The sequence below is a fragment of the Dromaius novaehollandiae genome, chromosome 8, assembly GCF_036370855.1.
Source record: "Dromaius novaehollandiae isolate bDroNov1 chromosome 8, bDroNov1.hap1, whole genome shotgun sequence".
NCBI lineage: Eukaryota > Metazoa > Chordata > Aves > Casuariiformes > Dromaiidae > Dromaius > Dromaius novaehollandiae.
The window spans coordinates 35,812,992-35,828,337 of NC_088105.1; the positions used below are offsets into that span (position 1 = coordinate 35,812,992).

General features: G+C 38.3%; 1 protein-coding gene across 1 annotated transcript; it reads left to right on the forward strand.

Annotated features, from left to right (window-relative positions):
* The first annotated feature begins 373 nt into the window (after window positions 1-373).
* On the forward strand, window positions 374-12,907 carry GPX7 (glutathione peroxidase 7). The gene is made up of 3 exons (XM_026105853.2): window positions 374-635; window positions 7,586-7,847; window positions 9,669-12,907. Exons 1-3 carry the CDS (start codon window positions 429-431, stop codon window positions 9,830-9,832), a joined length of 633 nt encoding a protein of 210 aa, XP_025961638.2. The 5' UTR covers window positions 374-428; the 3' UTR covers window positions 9,833-12,907.
* The last annotated feature ends 2,439 nt before the right edge of the window (window positions 12,908-15,346 follow it).

The following is a 15,346-nucleotide window of genomic DNA, read 5'->3' on the forward strand; positions in this document are numbered from 1 at the left end:
ACATTACATCATAGTTACTAGATGCTATAGTTAGTATATTTTAAATGCCTACTTGCAAATCCATCAAAATCACAGTAACTCTATGCCATATTTTCCTAGGACATAGTCAAAGCAGCTCCCTAAGTCTGACCAGCACCCCACAAAGACACATACACTACTGCTGTTCTTGAGCTGAAAGAATTAGCCCTTCAATTTGTATGTTTTACCTATAAATGGCCTTATCTAATACACCATTGCCACAATGAAATACTCCATTGGAAAGCGTTTGATTCCTTCATAAATACATCCTCCTGAGGTCTTGCATGAATGCAGCTTCTGTTAAATCTTTGCAGAAGAGACTGTTGCAAAAGGGTCCGTTTGCAGCAGTCCTTTCTTTCCGGCAGTGCTTTACTATTGTGGCAAGTGTCTGTGCAGCACTGTCTTGCAGCATGCTAGATCCTGAGGGCAGTGTGGAGCACAAGGCTTCCTCTTCCTTCCCCAAAGTTTTCCTCATCCCTCTAGCCATGCTCCTTGCAATAGCAGCACTCCTGCTCTTAGCCTTTTCCGCTACTCAGCAGAAAGAGACTGATTTTTACACTTTCAAAGTTGTAAACATCAGGGGCAAGCTAGTCTCTCTGGAGAAATACAGGGGCTCGGTAAGTCTGCACGGAGATGGGCAGCTCTCACACTATCACTAATCAGCCAGTCCTTGCATGTCTGCAAAAAGCAAGTGGGGGTGGAGAGATTGTACTTTAACATGATGCGTGCATGCAGATAGATTTGTTTTTACGACTTCTTTAACTGATCTGGAGTGTTGCCTGCATGCTTCCTTTGGTACCATTCCATAGGTCTTTGCATTCTTTAAATAAAACGTTTGCAGTCTAACCTCTCTGTGTGGCGGAGTCTCTTCCTCGCGCAGGCTGCTCCCTGTATACGTGGCAAGCAGGGAATGCCTGCCTTCCATGCAGCAGGATGAATTGCACTCGATTGTGGCTGTTAAACAGGAAGTTTGTACCTTTGTACAACTTATTTTTGGAACTTATTTCCGCTTTTTAACTGCATGACTTTTAGTAAAATCTTTTTACCTAAATCCCATTTCTTTTGGAAGTTCTGTTTTGAAAAAGACGGGATTTAGTCAGTGGTTAACAGAGTTAAGAGTTTTCACCATAAATAGTAAAAAAGTGAGAGACATGATAAGTACTCTTTTAATATCAGTGTACAGTGAAATTGTAGAAACACCATTGCTATTCCATTTATAGCCAATTTTAGCATGACAAAGAACTGTATGAAACAGGGCAGATAGACACTGCATATGCTTTTTTGCCTTTTAAATTCCATTTACCTATTAAATTGAGGAGTTGTAGACATAACTTTCCTTCCCAGTTTGAGAACAATTTTCTTGAATGTAACTTGATTTTTTTTATTGGTTTGACCATCTGAGAAAGGTGGTTAGTACCTGCGGAAGAACAAAGACAGGTTAGCACAGGAAGGGGGGCATAGTATCTGTAGCTCTTGCAGCCAGATTCACAAATTACAGAAACTAAAATCAAAGCATAAATGCCACCACCTCCATCCTTAATGCTCACGTGACACATCTTACGTGATACAGCCAGGCCAGTCCAACAGCTTCCCAAAAAGGAAAGCTCCACTCCTCACTTTCACCCTTAGTCTCAGCTCCGTGTTTCCACTTTCCTTTTCTCTCCCCTCGGGTACTTTGCCGAGGTGATGGTACTCATTCATCCAAAGTGCTGGGTGACTAAAACACTTTCAGGAAGAAACACAAGGCCCACAGGAGGAGATACAAATTTTTCTGAGCTCAGGAGAGAGGGTTACTGGTGGATTTGGACCAAATGAGAGGCCTGGATCTTACCGGGTCAAAGTCCTCCTCTGCCTCCATTCACAATGCAGTCAGAGAACAGAGCAGAGGGGAACTGATCCAATGCACACTCAGATATTTATTTTTGAGAAACTAGGGAACCTATGTAATATTGAGCAATATTTACTTTTTTTAGGGGTTCTTTCCAAAGGCTCTGTCAATAAGTCCTGTCACTGAGGCATGTTTTGTCTGCAGGTCACCTGCAAATCTTTCTAAATAAGCAAATACCACCTGTAGCTTCTCTAACTCAGGGCCAGAACCAGCATGGCAAGGGCTACAGGGGTAACTCCCAGGTTTCCCTTGCGGAATTCCTTCCCTCCGTGCTGGCAGAGACAGGGGGTGTTTGTCCCCTGCGGAAGGAGCCGCAGTCTGCATTTGCCTAACCCCCCGCAAGAGCACTCATTCCACATCTTTTTTTGCTTTTCCAAGACCACAGGTACTTTGTGGGAAGTGTGGGAATTATTTATTTCAATAAGTGATGACCAGCTTCTGTCCAAGCTGTTCAACCAAAAGATTGCCATTCAGAGAACCCATCCGTGCTCAGTTCAGCTACTGTTTGAGAACACATATGCACAATTTAAAGCTAGATTATACCAATAAAATGACCCTTTTATGTCCTTATGTTGTTAGAGCTCATTATCAAGGTAGACACAGATCAATTAAAATACCCATTTATTTCTTAAAATAAACCCACTTATATCTGAAGTTAGATAACCAATGTAAAGGTGTAAGTTTACCATAATACTTTAAAGTAATTAAAACAAAGCAAATGGCAGTACATGTGTGCTGCTGATGTTTTAAAGAAAGTGAGTCACTAGTCAACGCCTGGAACAATAGCCTGCTAATTGCTAAACCAGCTTTCAACAGCCTTAAGCTTTCTGGCAGATGTAGAGAGAACATTTTCTTCAACTCAGTCACTCAGCTAATTTAGTTAATGTAATCTGTAGTCAAGAAACTACCTGGGAATTGAAAAAGTCAGCAAGTTTCCAGTGTACAAAAAAACAGAATAAAGTCTGCTAATTCTAAAAACACAAGGGCCATGCTGAGTAGAATCAGTGCAATTCATTACTTGCAGAATTTTTCCTCAGTAACTCATTATTAATATAAAACGTTTTATATTCAGATCACTGAGATAATTTTTTAAAACTGAGGCTGATTAATTCAATTTCCATTCAAGTGCAACTTGATGCAAACCACAAGTACTAAGTCAATTATATAGAAAATAAGAAATGTGTTACTTACAAGTCTGAAATAGTAAAAATGAGAAAATTAAGGATTGGATTTATTTCTGGCTGAAAATAATGTGCACAGATATAATGTATCCTCCATTTTAATAAAAATATCAGAATAGGTGAGAGAGAACTCTGTTTTTATAAGGGCATTAGAAATATTGCCAGAATGCTACAAATTTGGCATGCATTCAGCAAAACTAGGTATATTAAATCTGTCTGAAAGCAGAGAGAGGGAGGACTACTATGATGGACAAAGAAGTGCCACAAGTGAAACAGATGAAAAAGCTAGCTGTTTTATTCTGTCCCATGAGAAGACCATCCTCCCATGCTTTACCTAGGCTACCACACTGATGTTGCTGATCCATCTACATTAAATATAAGGGGCGGTGATGAGTGGTTGGAGAAGAATCATCAGGATGCAAAGAAGATGAGGTTTATCAGAATAGCTATCTGTATCAAGAAAGTTCCTATTTCATTTTATGGTCTCTATCGGATGCACTCTAACTAAGAGGCAGTATTCCTGCCAAAAATAGTATCTATTTGGAATGCAGCACTTCCAAGCTTCAACTGTTCCCTGCCAGGTTTATACCTATCCAGATATAATAGTGTCTACTTACCTACCTACCTGCCTACCTGCCTACCTACCTACCTACCTACCTACCTACCAACCACAGAGCTAAGTACAGTGGGCTGAGGCTTAATGAAGCAGCATTAGTGCAGTGCTTTGGAAACCTTGTACGAAAGGTACTATAATAATGTTAAGTCTTGTTTTATTGCTGGAAGTAATGCTAGGCACTTTGTGTCACAGCTCTCTACAGTTCAAGAATGTAGTATTACTGAATGTGTATAAATACAGAGTAGAGATACTTAATTACGGTACAAATATTGCTATTTTTTCCAGGAAGGCAACAGGTCTGTCAGTTGGTGTAATGTGACCCTCTAGATGGTCCTCCCATCAGTTTGATGGTGCCATTTAAAATCTCCAGGTCTAAAAACATAAGTGTCTACTGTCTGTGCTAAAAGGTCCACGCAGCATTACTTGAGGCTGACAGATTCATAAATCTCTCTGGGGATCTTTTCCTCAAGGAGGTACCCTGCATAAACATGGAGTAAACCAACAACCATTTTTGTAATGGAAAAATGATTTCTCTATTAGAATGCATGTGTTTCTTAAGAAAAGGGAAGGAAAGCATAGTATTAAAAGGTCAAATAATGGCTAAAACACAATTCAGCTTTAATTAAATCATTTTTGTAAAGGTCCAGGATGAATTGTTTGCACTGCACACTAGGTGGTGTACTTGACTTGTACTCTCAGAGCGTAAGGTGAGAGACAAGTCAGTCAAGTGGAGTACTGAGTTTAATTTAAACCATTAATGGTTTTAAAAATTCAAAGTACAGCCTCGTTATGAGAACAAAAAGAATGGTTGTTGTTTATAAAGATAAAATACAAACAACAAAAATACAAATCACCTCATTTCATCATTTGTGATACTCAACACAAACACTTAGAAGATGACTAAAAGATTTTTAAACATTCATTTTAAACATTCCTTATGAAATACTAATAAATCCTGAAAAATCTTTAGGATACGTTATTTATACTTTTAGGATGTTTGCAATATTAAATTATGGAATTCAGTAATAAAATGCATTTTTCTATGAAAATAAAAAAGAAGAGAAGTATCATGCACCTGCCTTTCAAAAAAAAGGTGTGCGTAGTTTCCTTCAGGAGAATGTTTGGAAGTTTGCACCATTTGCATTGTGAGCTCTCCTACCTTTCATCACCGTGCTGAGTAATCACTGGTGTTAAACAGCCGCAAATTAAAACAGTCGTCTCTTTTTGAGTGAATTCTCTCAAGCCCTGCTCAATTCAAAATCAAGTAAAAATTATAAAAGCTTGGTTGATTTCGTTTGCAGCTCATCTTTCATATTTGTTACAATAGGAACATAATACCTCCACAACCTTATTTCCCACAAGCCTCCAAGGATAAATTCTTATATTACGTATTGTATTTGGGATAAAGTACCGATAGCTGTGAATACACTAAGGTATATGAATACTTCTGCATCATGAGAATGCTGAGCCTCAAACTATATTTAAAAAACACTCTAGAATTTCAGCAAAAAGAACTACATGCGTCTTCAACTCTCAGTATTACATTTATCTCTATTTAACCATTCTGTACAATTGTCACTAAAACTTGGAAAACACATTGTCTGAAGAGGAGAACTGCCTATGGTTATTTTTGTGTCTAATATATATTTATAAGTTTTATTTGAAATGGTGACAGTCTGAAACAGGAATTACTACCTCTTATCTGAAAAGTTTTCTAATTATAAGGCAAATCTTTGGATGTTTGAGGAGACAGGTTTAAAATTTCACGTAGAGCTTGTAAATATAGTCTGAATAAATGTGATGCTTTGGAAGTTAGCTAGATGGCTCCAGATCATATTTCATGTGCAAGTGTACAGGGATTCCTTAGATTATATTCTGTTGACACAATATACCACAAAGAAGATTACATCAACTCCTGCCTTATAAAATTACCTGTCCTCTAGCGAAAACAAACAGTGCTGCTCAGAAACCACTTTAAATATAGCTGCATACCTATACAATAAACAAAATATACAAAGTAAGCATTAATGTTTAATATAAGACATGATATACACTGCCATCCCCTTAGCTTTCTTTTCATTCCTTCGTACCCTTTTAGAAATTTCATCCTGTTGTCCCATACCTTACCCCCATTATGAGCTTTTATATGCCAATAAATTATTGTTCTCCGGCCTTAAAAATACTATACACATGTAGTCACTTATTTTTTGATACGTTATCATTTATTTTTATGCACTCTATTCATGTTTCCTACACAGTGTTATATTTTGTATAAAAACATATAATTAGGAATATGGAACAACAGTAACATTAGAATCCAAAGTGCAAATTGAGTAAGGCTGGTGGCCACAAACACAAAAGTACAAGACTTTGAATCAGGATTATTTACTTCCTTTTCTTGATCATGCAGCTTCTTGCTGTTTAACTTTGATCAGGTCAATTAATGTGTCCAAGCTGCAGGCTTTCCTCTTGTTGCATTGGGACCTATAATGCTGCCCTGTCTCACAATAATGATAACGAAACCAACATGCCAGCTTGCATGAAACCTTCAGACTTTTTTGTAGAAAGGTCCAATGTGAACAGCTGCTGTTACTGTACTAGTACTGGGGAATGTGTTGGCTACTTCGATTTCATTCAATCTTTTCTTGCAATCTGAGAATGAAGGACCAATTTTTGTGGTGATTTATAATCTCTAGAAACCCTGTGACTTATAACTCTTACAGATTGATTCAAAACAAGTAATAGAATATAGTTTTATGTGAAAGAACTTATCACTATAAAGGACATAATGCTGTTACGATAGAGATCTACAATATTCGGCTTTAATCCACTTTCATGAAAACATTAGAAAACATTCAATTTCTGCAGAATGAGTTATAACTCACACTTATAAAAATTATGAGAACGATAAAAAGTATAAGAAGTCTAAAAACAAACTCTAAAAGTTATTTAAAGATAAAATATCTCCAAAGCCTGTGGAAAGCTCTTCATGGTCTTGAGAAACTGTGTCAGATCAGAGTTAGGTCACTTTATTTCCCCCCAAAATTCTTGGCAGAATCTGTTCCACCATGCGTCCTCCTTACATGTGCTTTCATATTCAAGCAGTGCTCATCTGTATTTGGCATCTTTCTTTCTGCTGGATCTGCCCAGGCAGATACCTGCCTGGTGCTAGCGTCTGACTGAAACGCTGCACACAACATCAAAGATGACCAGCTACAGGAGTAACTCTTTAAAGCATAGTGTGCACATTCTTCACTATTTGGGATCTCTTATTAAGGTAGTAAACCTTTATGGAAAATACGTTGCTGTTTTGACACAACTTAGTGAACTTACTCAAGAAACGGGGTGAAATTTCCCATCTGTACTGCATAGACTAACCTAAAATCCTGTAATTGCTTCCATTGGCTTTCAGATCTGGGCATCTATACAGACAACGCTAAATGCATCAGCCAGTTCTGTATCAGTACTAAGTTCTGTAAAAAAGAACACGCTGCATGGTAGATAACTGAACAACCAAAAATACATGGATTTGCAAGTCTTTGATAAACTACTCCATATACCTCAGCTGGATGGTCATTTCTTAAATATCCTTAGAGAATATCTAAAAGGCAGAACAGAAGAAATTCTGTTTTCTCTGTAAACTGAGAATTAAGATTGCTAAGGAGTTTAGTGAGTGTTATATTTATGGTTGCCAAATGGGAATATATAAAAATATTTAAAAAAAAAAATCTGCCTATAGCGGACAGAAATCTGTTTAGTTTCAAACATGAGTGTTCGGGCACAGTTCTTAGACATTCCTAGTTTTTGAGAATAATTAATACTCAAGCTAGCTGTGGAAAACTGACATGTGTAGCACATTTTCTAATCTCTCTTGTTCTATAGGTGTCTCTAGTTGTTAACGTTGCAAGTGAGTGTGGATATACAGATAGCCACTACAAGGCCTTACAACAGTTACAGAGAGACCTCGGCCCGTATCATTTCAATGTGCTGGCATTCCCCTGCAATCAGTTTGGGCAGCAAGAACCAGACAGTAACAGAGAAATCGAGAGTTTTGCACGGAAGATGTATGGTGCCTCCTTTCCTATGTTCAGCAAAACTGCCGTCAGCGGTGCCGGTGCAATTCCTGCCTTCAAGTACTTAATCGGTGAGTAATCTGGAAGTTTTTTTCCCCAACACAGAATTCCTCTGACACAAGATACCATGCAACTGAAAAAGGGTATTTATGTCTGTGCACAGAAGTCATCTAGTCTGTCCTTCTGCCCAAGGCAGGATTTCTGTCTCTCTTGACATATTTGTCAAACTTTCTAAAAAGATCATGTGATGAAGACCTCCCAACAAACAGTGCCCTGTAAGAACTATTTTAATAAACTCCTACGCGGAATACAGGTCTAGAAATACTCTCCTGTATGCATAAAACACCTGTTCTTCATTTTTGCACTTTGCAATCTTTCCTCCTAAGTGTTCCTCCTGTGACACAACTGCTGCAGGCTGGATTTATAAGATTCATCTCAATAGTTGTAGGATAAGTGGAAGCAAAGTGCCTACATAATTTACTTCAGCAATCAAAAAGTGAAAGCGGACAGAAGCAATGACCTTGAATCCTCCCTCCCTCATTCCTTGCCAAGCATTGAAATAGCCATACCATACAGTTCATCCACTTCTAATTTGCACTAGGGCTAGCACTGAGACCTGCAGAGGTTTTGCTCATCCTTGGCAGACAGCTGACAAAATATACTCTAAATTAGAATATTATCTTTCAAGACACTACTTTCCACGAACTGACTGAATCCTCTAAATAGCATTTAAATGTGAAACTAAAATGACAGCCTTTATCCACTGTGAAGGAAATGACTTCTGGGAATGATTTGTCATAAATCCCAACATGACATGATACCATCTAAGCTGTATTCTGCAAGGACCATGCCACATCCTCTTCTCAGCACCACAGTGTTCTCCCACATACCACTGACTTTACACTGAGTGTTGCTAGTATTATTTCTGGCTACCCCAAGCACTCCTGCAGGTGTCTACAGTGAGTCTCTCCTCTAGCCAAACTTTCCTTTAGTCCTCTTCACGTCCTTCCATGTCTGTTTTGCCCCGTGGGCTTGCTACTGCTGGCAGGTCACACGAAAACTGCAAACCTTGTGTTTCCCTGTTGGTCCCCATGCAAAGCGAGGCTGCCGGAGGCAGTACACTCCCTGCAGCACATTGACAAGACAGTCAACAGCGAACGTTTAGCTATGTCTTGGTAATACTTTGGAAATATCTCTGACTCCATGTGAAATTTTGCCCATCATATGATCAATGGAAAAAGATGCTACTTTGTAGGGTCTGTACTGGTGTCATTAGCGGGATGAAACTCTTGGTCAGATTGAAAGTGCGTTCCTGAAAATTTTGCTAGTAATGTAATAGAATGGTAAAGGATAAGAGTACGACTGAGGTGAAATGAATATGCGGTCATGCAGAGTAAAAACAGTAGTAGATAAGGATTAGGAGGAAAATTCCTCTTGGAGCAATTTATTTTGCTATTTCTTTACGTAGCTTTTCTTGAAACATTACTCTGAAGCATGTGATACCTGGTACTTTTGGAGACAAAATCCCAGGTAAGCAAACTCTCAGCCAGTTCTAGTACAGCTATTCTTTTGCCCCAAACTCCATTTCTCTGTCAATGTACAACTATTTCATACTATAAATATAGTACACATACATCCATACACTCACACACAAAATATAGTACTTCCTCCTGTCTGCCTGTGACAAGTTTGATTGTGTTTCACTAGTCTCCAGGGTACTGCTGTCTAGCTAAATCTCCCTGTCTGGCAGAAAATTCGTCTTAATATTCATTCTGAGCTCTCTCTTAATTTTATATTCCTGCTTCTTCTGTGACAGTAATCATCGAATTGACATGAACAAATGTCAGGAATTGGCTAACGCCGTTTTCTTTTCTGTTTTTTTCCCCCCATAGATTCCACAGGAGAAGAACCAACCTGGAACTTCTGGAAATACCTGGTGGACCCTAATGGGAAAGTAGTAAAGGCCTGGGACTCTACTGTCTCTGTTGAAGAAATAAGACCCTATGTTACAGAACTTGTGAGGAAAATCATCCTGAAGAAGAAAGATGAATTGTGACTTTCGAAAGTTCCAGCATGTCAGTTACATCTTTACTGAGAATTAGGACTGGAGTTTGTCTTTTCACATTCCAGAGGAGGGAATACGGGGAAGGGAATCTGTATTCACCATCCTAAGAATACAAGATAGTAAGTTTGTATCGTCAAAGCAATTTAAGTTATTCTCCAACTGAATTCAATTTGACCTTTCAGGGAAAGACGACTCATCAGCAATTGTTTCTTTCCCAATTCAAATTACTGATTGTTGATAAGACTATAGAAAGTCAGTTAGTGTATCTCTGGGGTGAAGGCTGAGAATAATTATAAATTTCTTAAAGAGATCTCACTGCCATCTACAATTCTCACATTTTGATCATGAATTGAATTAAAAAATAAAAAAAGGATAAAGAACGTGATTGACTTAGTGCATGCACTAGGGCAAAAGCCAAAACAGATACCTTCAAACCAGGCAGACCTAATAGATATTTTTCTTTCCAGTTACCAAGGCCAAACACAATTCACATTATCTGCCTGGCAGTTTATTAGGAAGAGCATGAGGAAAACTTGTTTATATAACTGAAATGAAAGAAATATGAAGACGAAGTCTCTGTAAAAATTCTCTGAAAACTATGAGAAGAATCCCTACATTCTTTCACTCAGTAAAAATTATCAGATGATATTTAAATAGCCATTTGAACATCTATAGGGTCAGAGCTCATAGGAAATGGACATTTCTTTCTGACATAATCATCTTGCCTCAGAAAAATTACTCTCACCCCATACAGTCTGGTTAAGTTTATGTTTTCAATTCATAACATCATCTGATTTTGCTGCATGTAGAGACAAACATTAGAGGATCAATATTCCAACAACGAAATCATTTTTTTCCAAATGTTTAATGTTACATTGTTATATAATGGCCCATTGTTTAATGTTACATTAATGTTATAATGTTACATTAATGTTATAAGGTTTAATGTTACATTTTTCAAATGTTTTCAAATATTACATTTTTCAAATGTGGTACTCCAACATCTGCTCAGACTTCAGACTGCAGGTCCTCTTAGCTCATACCAAAATAATAAAACAAACAAATATGGCCTCATTGTTCTTTGACAGAAACCCTTTGAAAATCTTGACAGCAAGAACTCTTTTCATCTCCACAGAAACACAATGTACAGGTCCCCAGCTCTTAACCCCAGGATGCTTTAAGAAGAATCTAGTCTTGTCCAATTGCAGTATTATTGACAAGTGAAAGCTTTTTTGTGCTTTGAAATGCTTTTTAGAGTAGCACAAACAATATTTGTCCATATAGTTGCCAGGGCCCAAGTGCACCAACAAGCCTTAATTGCCCTGACCACAGTATGAACTTTTTCCAACTGATCATTGCCGCTATAGTTTGTCAGCATCCAGAAATTTTGCTCCAGTTGAAACCAAAGGCAAATGTTATGGCATGTGCTGGCTTGCAGAAGAAGGGAGGAAGAAGAGTACTGAAGAGTTACTGGAAAGAAGAGTGTTTATTCTAGAGTAATTGATGGCTTCCATGCTTTGGGAAGTTGCTGTTGTCTCCTGAGGTCACCACTGGACCCTGTTCTGTGGAGCTGTCCAAGGAAGTAGGAGCTGGAGCTACTCTAGGATTTGCAGAAAGGCCCCAGAGAAAGATTGTACTGCACAAAGCAAGCTGAATTTGCCTGAATGAAGCTGAGAGCAAGGGGTTTTTATTCTTAGTAAAAAAGAAAAAGGCGGGGGAGGAGAATAAGAGGAAAAAGTAGCAGAAATACAAAAGCAGAGAGAGCAAGTAAAAAGGGAGAAATTAGAAGGAAATGGATGGGCAGATTGCAGCCCAAGACAGGAGAATCTTTGAGACACATGGGTGATGGAAATGTTCAGGTTATGTCAATACTAATGAGTATGCTCCATGTTACATCAGCTAGTTCCCCCCTGGAGTGTAACTTAACAGTGCAGGAAATTGCTGCTAGTGTCAGTGAATACATCTATATTTTCCTCCTCTGATGGAGAGGAGGAAAGTGTATTTTACAGTCCATTCAGTTGTTCAGTCTATTCTTATATGAATCACTGTGTCTAAGACAATAGTTACAAAGGAACGTCACAAAGAAAGCAGGAGCAGGGCCAGCTGTTCTGCACTGGGACAGGGAGCCTAGCTACTAGGAAACGAGATCATTTACAAGTTTATAGATTGTTTATCTTTTCCTCTGTGCATTGATACTAATTCAGTGCCCCAGTGTGCTGTTAGCAGGTGCTGCAGGGCTGCAAATAGTCTCCTTAGAAAGTATTTCTTCATTTTATAACTGAGGCCCTGATGAGCTCAGACCATACTTTGCAAGACATTTCAAGCTCTCTCTCTTTCAACTTAGGATGTCTCCTTTCAAACAGAATTTTGGATTTACATAGTTCTGATCTTGCATTCTTTATAAGACAAATTCTAGAAATCTGAAGAGCTATAATGGCAATGATCAGTTGGAAGGAATTCATACTATATCGAGAGATATTGTTTGTCCTACTTAAAAAAGCATTATGAAGCACAAAAAAAGCTTTTGCTTGTCAATAATATTGCACATTGGACAAGACTAGAGTCTTCTTAAAGCTTCCTGGGGTTAAGAGCTGGGGACCTGTACACTATGTTTTTGTTGAGATGAAAAGAGTTCCTGCTAACAGGATTTTCAAAGGGTTTTTTGTTGAAGAACAATGAGGCTGTAATTGTTACTATTATTATTTTAGTATGGGCTAAAAAGATCTTTAGTCTGAAGTCTCAGCAGATGTCCAAGTGCTATGAATAACTTAATTTTAATGCTGATGAGTATTAGAGTTGATGATGTTCTTACCACCTTAACAGGAACTAAGGTAAGAATTACATAGGCAAGCCTTGATACAGCAATGAATTTGAGCAGGGCATATAATTTTAAGCACATGGATACTCTCTCAGAACTTAACAGAAACATTTCTGTGGTTAAATTAAGCATGTGACCTATTTTCAATCCTTTGTTGCATTGGAATCATAGTTTGTATAACAAATGTTTTGGTCTTTTAAACAAAGTTACAGAATAAATGTAACCATTTTTGGTTATAGATTAATTCATATCTACTCATGTGATAAGTTCTTCATGAATATACGCTCAGAAAAATTGCAAATCAAATTGAGCTGGGTTGTATTTGTCTGCCAAACTACAACAGGGGCATGCAGAGATCAGAAATGACTTTTCGGGCTCATGAGTTCTGACACTCTTAGATAGGAATCTTCCCTAGGGAAAATCCTGGCAACTGTAAAACAGCACTATATACTTAGTATGAGACTGTCTGCTTTGTAGCTTGTCTGCTTTACAGAGAAAATACTACTGCAAATTAACAGATGTGCACTTTTACACATTGAGAATCACCATCTAAGACTCGATCTCTTACATTTGCACATTTGAAGGTGTAAACTCTCTGCGTGTTGATTTAAAGACTAAAGATGAGACACATGACACATGATTATATGCAGTCATATGCCCCCTATGGCACACTAGAGGGAAAAGAAATGGCTTAAAAGCCTGACTGCACAGTTTAAAATCAGTCAGGACACTTCTAGACTCCCAGAATTTTTTCTCATAAAGAGCATGAAATCAGACCTACATATATCCAGTATAACTCCACTCTGAAGTGGAATATGCTATATTGAAATAGTGATGAGCAGTACAGAGGAGTTTAAAAAACTGTTTTTATTTTGGCCTTGTAAGGAGAACTAAACCAAATGGCCCAGTTGTCTTTACAATCACCTCTGGTAATGTAGTTGTATACTAGGGACATTTCACTCAAGTTTCCATTGCGATTCTGGCATGAAACCTCAGTGGAAAATCAGACACAGTGTCTCTCTCTTGAATGGTACCCAGTGCTCTATTTCAAACACATCAGTACCTTCAGCTGATGGTATTCAATAAATAGCTGACCACAATCATTACTTTAAAAAGACTGGACATACACTTGATTAAGCAAAACAAATTTTATCCTACCTTCAACTATTGGATCAACCAAATATGTCCCGTACCATGAAGTTATACTGCAACTACTTGTAGAACCAAAATAAAACAAATCTAAAAAGCTTACCTCTGGCTTATTTAAAGAAAGAGTCAAGCATGAAGAGAAATCAGGTATTCTCAGCAACATGATACTAACAGATCGTGGAGTGAAAATGTCACTGACAAAGCACAAAGCAGTTTGTATACTCTTTGATGGATGAGGTAGCCAAAGCACAAAGATATTTGGGAACTAGTTCTGAACCATATTAAATCTCCACAGCAGAAGCAGAGCAGAAGGAAATACCTGAGCTATACCTGAGTGTTCACCATACAGCAGGGGTGATGCTATGATCTACTTCCACATAGCCAGCCCACTAACACAATAATGCCTATCACATAAGATTAGAAAGAACAAAACTCAGCTCTTCTGTCCCTTTTATACCAATACTGCAGTGTTTAGGCATAAGCAACAGTGGGGACCTGTCTAGTGATAATGGCTGACCTTTTGCAGCTGCCTCTACGCAGGAGCTGAGCTCACCACGGAGCATCTCTCCTTTCCTAGACTAGAAAATTTGATCCAAGCTGTCAATCTACAGACCTAAGAGACAAGGCATGCTCTTTTATCTCAGAGCATTGCAAGATACCTGTTCAACAATAAGATCTTCTAAACTAATTCCAGAAAATGAGAACAGCTGAAGGATCACAGTATATTAAGTAAGCAGACTTGTATTCTGAAAGGTGAGAGCAGCCATGATGGTTTTGAGATTTTTGTTCTAGTTTAGTTCATAATTGATGCTTGTTCTCTCCCTTTCTCTAATAACAGTGGGACAGCAGAGGATACAAGGGATGTTTAAGATGCTTCTGTTGACAGTGGTTTGAAAGGGGAGCTACGTGCATCTGCAGGATGGAAGAGGATCACTGTGATTTGGTTCCAGTAGTGGTAGCTTGATTTTAGCACAACTGCCTAATCATCACTTGGTGAATCATTCTGACTTGGCTCTAAAAGAGTGCCCTAGTCCTGCTTTTGTTCCACAAAACTCAGGAGAGTAAGCCTCACCTCAGCCCCTACTTTTTCTAGAAAAAAACCATTCCACTGATGTAGCCGAAATTCACTTGGCCGGGATCAATGCAAAACAATTTCTCATGAGCCTGTCCTTAGATGCACTCTTCCTTAAGTTCTCTACCAGACACAAGAGTTCCATAAATGCTACTGATGAGAATATCAGTGAACAAAAATGACTGAGTTTATTGTGCATCTCCAATCTTACAGCGAATGCTTTTCTCTGTTTACTTTATATTCTTTAAAATGTTATTTCTAAATGCTTTAATATTTATTGAAAATCATGTTTCAGATAATATCTAGTAGGCTGAAAGGTACCTGGTCCAACAAAGAAGCTACACGCTGAACCCCTTGCTGGAGACTCAGTGCTCTAAGACACACATCACCTACTTCTTTCCTCCCAAGGATTATATATGCACTAAAGCACTGTAGGAGAAAAAGCTGCTACAGATTTCTGCATTCA